Source organism: Micrasema longulum, unplaced genomic scaffold, assembly GCF_059751315.1.
Source record: "Micrasema longulum isolate JH-2025_06_02 unplaced genomic scaffold, ASM5975131v1 h1tg000018l, whole genome shotgun sequence".
NCBI lineage: Eukaryota > Metazoa > Arthropoda > Insecta > Trichoptera > Brachycentridae > Micrasema > Micrasema longulum.
Window position 1 is genome coordinate 294,653 of NW_028277226.1, and position 11,162 is coordinate 305,814.

The 11,162-nt window shown below is 32.0% G+C and overlaps 1 protein-coding gene across 1 annotated transcript in view; it reads left to right on the top strand.

Moving 5' to 3' along the window:
• The window catches only part of LOC148285640 (uncharacterized), a 31,401-nt gene extending 23,545 nt beyond the window's left edge, over window positions 1-7,856 (top strand). The window contains exon 4 of the mRNA XM_088242607.1: window positions 6,995-7,856. Coding sequence (XP_088098733.1) covers window positions 6,995-7,723 — 729 coding nt within the window. The 3' untranslated portion in view covers window positions 7,724-7,856. The remainder of the gene's footprint in view (window positions 1-6,994) is intronic.
• The last annotated feature ends 3,306 nt before the right edge of the window (window positions 7,857-11,162 follow it).

Consider the following 11,162-nt stretch of genomic DNA (forward strand, 5'->3'; position numbering starts at 1 on the left):
AAAATGTAGTGAAAACCTAGTAAAATGCGTAGTAAAAACAGAATACAAAGTAAGAAAATATTTTAAGTCATATTCAAAAAAATACATGTTTGTATAGCAAAATGCATATTTAAAAAAACATCAAAATACCGAGTCAAAAGAGAAAAAAAACATTGTTAAAACAAAGATGTAATAAAAAAAATGTATTTGTATATAGTAAACAAAACATTAAAAAAAAAACATAAAACATAGTAAAAACAGATTAAAAAATCACGAGGATCTTAAAAAACTCAATCAATAACAAACCAAAAATATGTATTGACAATTCAAATGAAAAAATTGAATAAGTAGTGTTTTTTCCATTACAATATGTTTTCAAAAATAAACGAAAAGCGCGCATTATAATCTAAAGAACTTTCTTACTAAAGAAGTAGTAATTTGACACAACCAAACGGGTGACAGCTCTTTGCAAAACTGATCCCCAGGAGTCATTTTTTGAACTAATGACTTCAAAATGGCCGAAACTATAAAAAATGACAAAATATGTACCGACAGTGATTAGTTGCATCAAATGCATTCTCATACAAGTGAAGTATAAATTATTTTATACTTTGATAACTTTGTACCGTCGGGAAGCATAGGTTAAAAATAATCCGTCTTACGATTGATGAACCAGTTCAGACTATGAAATATTGCAGGAAAATAATAATCATTTCAATTATATCGGAAATCGACCTCTTGCATGGTATGCAAATGCGCTGACCACTGCAATTAGAGGCGAAATATAAAATTATTTAAGTCAATGAATTAAATGTTTCAATGATAGACTACAAAGTATTTCAGGCATTCCCTTTTCAAGGTGATCCTTTGTTACAATTCACCATAGTAATTTTAACGATATCAATCAGTTAAAGCCATTGTCGTAAAACAAATAGACGCGTTATTTCCTTACCAACCGCATTTTATATTTAGCAAAGATTGCATTTCCCCCCACAATTCGAAAGAAAGAGACAGCAAATCACGATACTCATGCAAACTCTTATTTCTTTGACAATTGAAGTCTGCATTAGTTTACCCTTCACGTAATGCAGAGACAGAGACAGAGACTAGACCGAAAGAGACTGTCGGCCATTTCGGCTAACTTGACATAGTAAAGCGTCTTCTCTGTCGCACGATAAGGGTACTCGTCAGAGCAGAGCTGTTACAGTTTTCATACTTATATTTATTTTTTCAAATATGTCTCGAGTATGTGTAATTTTTTTATTTTTGTTATGTTAAGAAACTTTTAGTTTCTAAAAAAACAAAAGCACATGTGCCTGCTACCATAATCCATGAGTCATGTGCCTAATGCCGGTCTTAGTCATGACTCATGAGTCGTCAGTTATAAAAATGTTTACTGTTATTTAATTATTGAAACTTCTGATAGTTTATACTAAACATAATTTTATTTTAACTCATTTGTAATGACAATCTATTTTTTTTTAAATGGTTTTTTTTTCTACTACTACATACATCTGGCATACATTTTTAGCTTCTTCTACATTCATACATCTTGTCATACATGCGCTTCGGTTCTGCCTGTCTTGACATGACCAGACTTTGTGATTTATCTGATCACGCCACGTCTTCCTTGATCGTACTGGTCTCACGATACTGTTCATTTTCGCCATATATACTTGCCGTCCATACGTTCTACACGACCAAACCATCTCAGAGACCCTTTCTTAATCTTATCAATTATACCTGGCTCAGATTTACATTCTTGCTTGATTCCATCATTCGTAAACCTGCCACACATTGATTTCCCACATATTCGTCTAAGGTATCGAATTTTAACCGCGTTCACTCGACTTTCATCCTTCCTATGCTAGTTCTACGTTTCACTCTCATACATAAGTGTTGGGACTAAAACTCTGTTGTGTACTGCCAGTTAAGCTTCGATTGACATATTTTTATTAGCAATTACTGTGCTTAGTGCGCCGTTTATTTTGTTGCCCGCATTGACTCTCCTTTTAACACATTTTTTTACTCTTCCATCTCTTGAAAACATGCTTCCCAAATACAAAAATTCTTCTACTTGTTCGTGACATTCGTTGTTTACATTAATTATGCAGTCAGTTTGTATTTGTTTTTATTTTATTAAATTGTACATTTACACATGAATATTAAATTACGATACAAAAAAGAAACATAACTTCTAAATAAAAAAACCTCACTAAAAAATACATGTTGGCTTTTTAAATAAAATATATATAAACGTTGTTAACAATTTGGCGTGACTAAGCGTTATGGGTTTCCTTTTTTTTTTAAATAAGATATTATAGATCCCGCAAACAAACTATTTTACCAAAAAATAATACATTTAAAATTGTCTCCATCGTTCTTAAGAACGCATAAAAACCACTGACGGACATTACACGCGACACCTGTATGACAAAGACGAAGATCTACAAAGCCGAATATAGCCGAAGGTCTCTTTCTAAATGCCGACGTACGACTTCATATTCCTTTCTCAAAAAAGTTTTTCTTCTGTTGCAACAAATTTTATTCGTACATGGGAAATCCCGCCTTGTTTACACACATTTGGACACACTTAAAATACTGTTGATGTAAATCTGATATGATTATCACGGCTTATGAAATATGCAAGTGTCGCTGTTATAATTGGCTCTGTTTGTCGGAATTTTAAGCGATCCATGTAATTGACCAATGTTATAACAGCTCTATCGAGTGGATTGTAAGATAATAATTGAATAAGTTAAAGCATAATAACAGAAGTGATTTTACTTGTAATATTACGTCAGTTTTACGCGTAATACAGTCATACATAAATAATTAGTTGCTTTATATTTCACTTTGATTTCTGAAGTTACAGGCAGCATGTTTAGAACAAAATATTTTGTACCAATAAAAACATTAAGACTTATTTATCAATCATTAGCAGAATCAATTATTAGGTACGATATTACCAGTTGGGGCCTTTCTTGTAAAACCAACATTAAAAAAATTCAATCATTACAAACCTCTGCTCTTAAATTAATTGACAGATCACCTAGACTTGATAAAGAAGAGGTACCCGAACTTTTTAAAAAGCAAGGGTGCCTGTCCGTAAATGCTATTCTATGGCTTAAATTTGTTACTAGATACCAATTTGATAGTAACTACCAGAAGAGGCATTTACATTCACATAATACAAGGCTAGCACAACGCGAAAGCTTGTCAGTACCGAGGTTTGTAAACAAGTATGGCCAAAGAACACTTTTTTATACAATTACTAAAAATTTTAATATGATTCCTAAGATGATTTTAAAAGAAAATGTTGACAAAGATTTCAAGAAAAAAATTATTAAATGGTTAATGTGTAACAGAGCTTTATATTGATTGTCATTTAATGTCATCTATTTTAATTTTTTAAATAAATTTTGTGTAAAAATTAGGTATGCTTTTAGTTCTTAATAATGTTTATATTACTTTTTGAAATTATATAATTTCTCTAACGTTTCTCTTTGTAAAGGAAGAATAAGAAACCTGCTGACAGCCGGTTTCGCGGTGTAGTGGGTTTCATTATTTTTTCTTTTATATTTTCTGTACATGTTTTTACCTTCTTCAATAAAAAAAAAAAAGGTACTCTGGACTTTAGAAACTTTTTTATAAAAGAGTAATTTACACATTTTGGTCATGTAGTTACAATAGGAGAACCCAGCAGAATGCTCGTACGAGGTACGGGCAATGTTTTCTTATTATTTGAATGATTTCATACCAAAAACACGAACGACTTTCGTTTTCTATTAGATTTCTAGATACTTCTGTTCTATTATTAAATTTCATTTGAAAAATACTTATCATTATCAGTATTTCTCTATCCACTGCATAGAGCACTGCATTGGTATACAAGGTGATCAGTCTTCTAATCCTTCAATAGTACCCTTCTTCTTTCGCGTTAGTTGAATTGGGTCGTGTTAAAATCTGTGTTAGGGTTTTGAAAGTATTGTCTCAAAAATGTAATGTAATTAAATTACTGTAGATAGTTGTACAAATAAAATTTAAACACTTAGTTTTACATTTTTTTATTTATATCCCTACAGAGATGAGGTAGATTTTTTTTTTTCAAATTCAGGATTATGGATATTCGAGCGTTTACAGGGCTTATGACCTGTCATTGGCTGGGTTAAGTGGCCACTTTAAGTACTACAACATTCCCCATTCCGCTTATTAGCGAATATCCACACCGGTAACATTTTTGATTTTTGTGATTTTTGTATCGTAGATATTTTACGATATTACAATAGTTACGCCCATAGAATACCTACATTGATTCTCTATTTTATTCCGTTAACGATACAACGCGACGCGATGGTTGTTTTAGATAAATTATTATAATGGTGTATGCAATTGATTTAAACACATTTTTTAAAAACACATATTTAAATGAAGCAGTATTTATTCATTTATTTAGGGCTTTTACATAAACCAAGGTTACAAACAATTTACTAATGTTATGATATAATTTAAAATGAAAAAAAAATGTATGTATAAATATATACATACAAGATTAAATGAAAATACTAGAAACTCAATTATTATTAGAAAAAATTAAGAATAATTGATTCTTGAAGTTTGACAAAGTTACAGAAATACATATTTTTTTTGGTTATCAGTGTGTTTGTTCTAGAGAGAGTGAATTTTCGGGAACAGAGAATTAATGTGTGAATCGGACCTTGAAATATTAATATATCTAAAATAAATATGATGCCTCATTGACCTATCAGGCACATTGAAATAGATACGAGTACATTAGACTAAATCGGATACATCAAAAATATTATTTACAACTTTTTACAAAAAAGTCAGATGAGATATTGTCCTTTTATAACTATTTTTTAAGTGAATTCAATGTATATAAGATAAGATAATAGTTTATATTTTCGCGTAAATGCAGTTTAAAATAAATGAGCCGGAAAAATTTTGTTACAATGGGTAACGTAGAGTGGTGACCAAATTGAAGAATTGTATTATAACCATGCCCTATACACGAGGAGAATGATGATGATAAAATTTTATTTCTTTAAAGCAATATATAAATAAACTTATTTTAAAAGCTATCTATTTGGAACGAAGCAGTTTTTGTAAAACAAAACAATCTTTAAAAATCTGTATGCAAGAGATAAACTACAGTATCTCCAAAAATCCAATTTTTAAAGAAACGCAAATTATTGTTTTTTTTTATAAAAAAATAAATCTTTACCAACCATAATATACAATGTGATAAATACAAAAATAAAACAATGATATACATGGTTAAATGGCGGATTTATTTCCACTAGCAATTTTTTACCGTCTAACCAAAACTAAATAAAAAAATTATAATAAAAAAACATTAATAAAAAAGTTAAGACAATACAAACAGGTAAAACATATTAGATTATGGTGTCTATGGCTAAGATTAATTGAATTTTATTTATTAATTTATACAATTGCATCTTCCTAATATTCATTTACAGTAAAGAAACATACTTGTCACCTCTTGTATTTTTTGATGAGAGGCTTTAAATTAAATTTGTTTTCGAAAAAATATTAATTAACATTTTAATAAGCTTTGGGAGTTAGGTATGTTTTTTTACTTTACAATAAAAAAAAATAAAAAAAATGTAATTAAAGCAATTAGGAGTTGACGCTATTTACAATGTAAAAGAGGACGAATAATTTGATTTCGACATAATAATAAATCAATTTGATCATATTTTGAGTAACCGTAGTTTTTTTTTTTAATAGAAAAAAAAACATTTGCGTTCTCATGATTTACCCAAATATTTAATTTTGATGGCCATTTCCAACGAGTTGTAAATAACTCACTATTAGAAAATGGGAATCAAGTTGGGGTAGAGTGGGATTCGAACCACAGACCTTTGGTCCGTGAGTCCGAGACACTAGCCACAGGACCGCGACCCGATCTAAACCTCTCTATAAGTTTACCTCTCGCACACGGAAATATTTAAAATCATTAACCATGTAATTAATATGAGCAGGCATAAAAATTAGAGAATAATAATTATAAATCGTATTAAATTAAAGCTAACTATGTATAATCAACTTAGATCGTATTTTCCGTATACACTTAGTAAATTCATTTTTTAAACTACGTTGGTATATTTCTTTTACTTTTTTGTACCTAAATTAATTTAAATGACTGTTGAGCAAGGACATCATAACAAGTTTCCCTACTAAAGTTATATATTCGACTAATAAAACTTTGGCTTTGAATACAAACAAGAAGCAATCAATTTGAATGACGGTACACATTTCGATCTATAATAGAAACGTTATTGCATTTTATTGCAAAGATAGGGAACACATTTTGGAGAAGAGAATATGTAGACATTAACGGGGCTTTTGACTTGTCATTGAATGATTTAGATGGCCGCTTTACACGATGTGTCACATTCAACCTCAACTCTTTTATGTGTTGACATTTTTATCTTTATTTTTTATTTTAATAGGTATTTCAACAAAGATACATACTATAAAACATACAATTTGAATGCATTCGTCAATACAATTTTACATGCATATCTATCTTCAATTATAGAATTACACAAAATAGATTTATACATTAAGTTGTAATATATATTTTTTAATATTTTTTTTATACAGGATACAATGCAATAGTAAAAATAAGTTGTACGTGTGAACTTAATGAATAAGATTTATTCCTAAGAGATTATTCGCAAAAGCTGAGAGAGTATCATGAAAAATATCAATTTTATTGTTTCGGCAGTATATATTATATTCCCGACACATGCGGGTAAAATTTATGAAGTAAAAAACTAAAAAAAAAACAGAAACATGCCAAAATTTTCATACTCTCTAGCTAATGTTTTTTACCTGTCTTGTGGAATAAATTTAAATCCTAATAACTTTCTCAGAAGTAGAATCCAGTTTTGTCCATATACATTTAGACATACTCAAGATACTGTTTATAATAAAATGATTAAATAAACTGTCTTTTTCTCTACAGGTATTCGCAACCCTCCTGTGTGTGGCAGCCGCCTCCGCCCACTACTATGGCGGTCACGAAGATGGACAATGGAAGGGAGAGGGTCTGGCCGAGAGCCAGGACCATGGACAGTGGGATCACGGATACGGATTAGTCCCCTACGCCCACCACGTCGCTCCCCTCCACTACGCCGGAGCCCACTACGCCGGAGCTTACCACCACGGAGCCGCCCCCCTGGGACATGACGGAAACGTGATCGACACCCCCGAGGTCGCCCACGCCAAGGCCGCCCACCACGCCGCTTACACCAACGCCGCCCACGGCGCCCACGGACACGGACTCTACGGAATCCACGCTCACGGACTCCCCGCCGTCTACGGCGCCCACGGAGCCTACGCCCACGGAGCTTACGGACATGGCGCTTACGCCCATGGAGCCGCCCCTCTGGGACATGACGGAAACGTGATCGACACCCCTGAGGTCGCCCACGCTAAAATCGCCCACCACGCCGCCTTCTCCAACGCCGCCCATGGCGCCCATGGACACGGACTCTATGGAGTCCACGCTTACGCCCCCGTTGCCTACGCTCATGGCGGTTACGCTCATGGAGCCTACGCTCATGGCGGAGCCCCCATCGGCCACGACGGTCAGGTAGTAGACACCCCCGAGGTCGCCCACGCCAAGGCCGCCCACTTCGCCGCCAAGGCTCATGCCGCCCATGGAGCTCATGGTGCCCATCATTATTATTAAAAAGGAACCTAAGCCATACCCGCCATTGTGATGACCCAGCGTTAATGTTATTGTAGCTATAAAATCAATGTACCTTCGCCGTGTAAATATTCATACCCTCAACATTCCATCTATCTCCCAATCTCTTCCCCTTATTGTATTAATATTAGTATATTTATTCATTTTGATTGAGTATTTCTTCTTCCCATTCCTGTAAATATATACTCATATATCTTCGTTTTTTTTATTACTAAGTCAAAGCAAACGAAATAAATCGATCGAATAAATATATTGTTTAAATTTACCCCATGCATCACTTGGTCAGACTTGCCTTGGATATTCCCACACAGGAGAGAGCTCGAGGTTGTCCACGAGCCACCTGGTGGACTAATATTAAGAGGGAGCAGCTGACCAGAGAGATGACACAAGACATGAAGAATTTGACACTGCGTACTAGAAGGGCAAAGAAGAAAAAAATTTCCCCTACATCAACGAACTACTGATATGCGTAACAATCATGTGACAATAAAAGTTTTTTTGACGGGTGGACTTTATTAACCACGCATAGTGTATCTCAAGGGCCAAGGCTGAGACCAGTATTTTTTTTAATGTCTCAGAATTCGATCAGCGAACATATTATTACGTCTAAAATATTATATTTAATGATTTGATGGATTATTTGAATCAAAGCAAAACTGAAATTAGCTAAAAGTTTAATGTTTCACTACGTAGATGGAGTATTTTATTTTTAATTTGGGTTTTTTATACCTATTGAGTTGTGAGATTAGTGTGGTGTTAGTCCAAATGCATTGCACCACTGGGTGCAAATAGAAAAACGATATAGGTGAAAATGTATTTTTTACGAATAAATCAAACGAATATGAAAACTGTAAGAACAAGCATCTAAGTAATATTTGGGTCGCGATTAGGAACGGCTTTCTTCATCGATATCAAATAATATCGATATGTATGTACGAAAAGGTATATATTAATATGAAAATTCAAAATATCTTCGTCGGTAACTCGTAATTGTTGAACATATTTACTAAAAAAATTGTGAACATATTCTTTTTTTCACACAGAAAACCTATTTTTACTTTGTGGATAAAATTAAAGCTAAATTCTAACTTCCCATTTTTTCCCCTTTATTAACCTTAATATACACACTAAAATAAAAGGAAAGGTATACACAGTTAAATGGTGGACTTATTATCGCTTGCAATTTCTTATAGTCTAACCAAAACTAAATAAAAAAAATAAAACAAATTAATTTTTAAAAATTGAAAAAAATGAAATAATAAAAAACAAATAAATGAAATAGTTAAGAAAAACACAAACAGAAAAAAAATTACACAAAATAATGGTATCTATTGCTTACATTTTAAAAAAAATACTTTATTTGGATAACCAACAGATATATTTTTCTTAAATATAAAACAAAACAAAACAAATTACAAATAATCCAACTACAGGTTTTCACAAGCAACATCACAGTAAGTTAAAAAATATTCTCAAACATGAAATGAACAGTAATGTAATGTAAATCAAAAAGAAAAGAAAAAATACTTAAAATTATTTCGAAAGCAAACGCCGCACGGCATTATGATTATTCACAAATAAATCTATGTTCAACGATTTTGTTAGAACATTAAAATTATTAAAAGTTTGTCATAAATTTCAAGCCGAAAAATCTCAAGTCGATGCCATATACACCGATTTTCAAAAGGCATTCGATAAAATGAGGAAGTTCAGTGGTTTTTTCAAATTTTTTATTTGTTAATAGACTGTTAAACTAAGTCAATTTTTTTTTTTTTAATTTTTACATATCGTATTATCGGCGCTACGATTTTTTAAAGTCTTGTATTTCTGAAATAACTCCGCGTGTGACGTCAGAGGTTCATTTCCGCTTATTCTCATTCAGTTCTTCCTATTGGTCCAGAAGCGACAAGCAGACCGGAAATCTTCAATAGCTCTCAGATCATAGGTTGATTCACATGAACCAGTGACGTCATTTAAAGTAGTGCGTTTTTATCAAAATATTTTTTATTATTTTTTCTGTACATTTTCAAGAAATTTTGCACTACAATTTAATGCTTTAATTTTTACCCCGCGTAAGAAAACATTTTTTGTATCCCATTTCCCGTAGGGCTGAAGTTCCTCATTAACCATAACGTCTTGGTTCATAAACTGGAATTTTATGGAATTCATGGCGATCTTTTAAGATGGTTAAATTCTTATGTAACAAATAGATCCCAGGCAGTGGCTATAAACGGTGTCCTATCTAGTTTCAAATACTGCAACTCTGGTGTTCCGCAGGATTCCCATTTAGGTCTAATTTTATTTTCTCTCTATATTAATGATATAAATGAATGCTTTAAATTTTCTCAATTTCTACTTTTTGCCGATGATGCCCAGATCTTTGCTAATGTCAACAATATATCTCACTGTGTAAAATATCCAAAAATATTGCATCCGTTGTGTGGAGCCCACAATACATAACGGTAGAAAGGATTACAAATGTTCAGCGAAAGTTTTTAAAATACCTACATTATAAAAACAAGAAAACTCTTAATACTTACGGATAATCTGCCAAACAAAATGGATTTTTTACCTTTGAAAATAGACGCACTGTATCTGAATGCTATTTACATAAATTATTAAATAATAAAGTACACTCTTTTAACCTACTCTCCAAAATGTATCTGAATGTCCCCTTTTGCGTGACAAGAAATACGTATTTGTTCCATCTGCCAGTCTGTAGCACTAACTTTGCACAACATTCTTTTCTCTATCGTTCTTGCTTTAACTATAATACTTTTTTTCATCTAAATATATATTTTACATGCCCCTTAATTTATTAAAAAATTTAAGACTCCTTATTTCTGGTTGCGATACGATCCCACTTACTAATTAATGATGCTCACACTTACACACACCTGAACACTTACTCCTACATTAATACACATAAACACACATCTACACTTACTCTCATACAAATACACATAAACACACCCTTTTGTTGTAACACAATTTAATAACATGTATGATTCTTATTTAGAAACTTTGCTGGTCTGTCTTTGAAATGTATTTTTTTAAATGTTACTATATCATTGTTGACTGCTTGTTTCTTTAAAATAAATCAATATGAATTTTGCCTTTAATTAGATGAAATAAGAGAAATGTGAAGAAGAAGGTTATTCCTTAGTACTTTGGACGTAACAATAATAAAAAGTTTGCATAGTAGTTCAGATAATTGAACCAGAGGGCATTTTCAATAGATAAATTATATCAGCTATTTCACGACGTTATTGCAGAGGTAATAAGTGATGTTTAATTTAATACATTTTACATTATTCTATAACATCTTCCAAATATTCATTTACATACAAGAAATATTTATTGATTAGAAAATTTTAAAAACAGCTGCAAATTTTTGAACACAATTTATTTCCTTAATTTT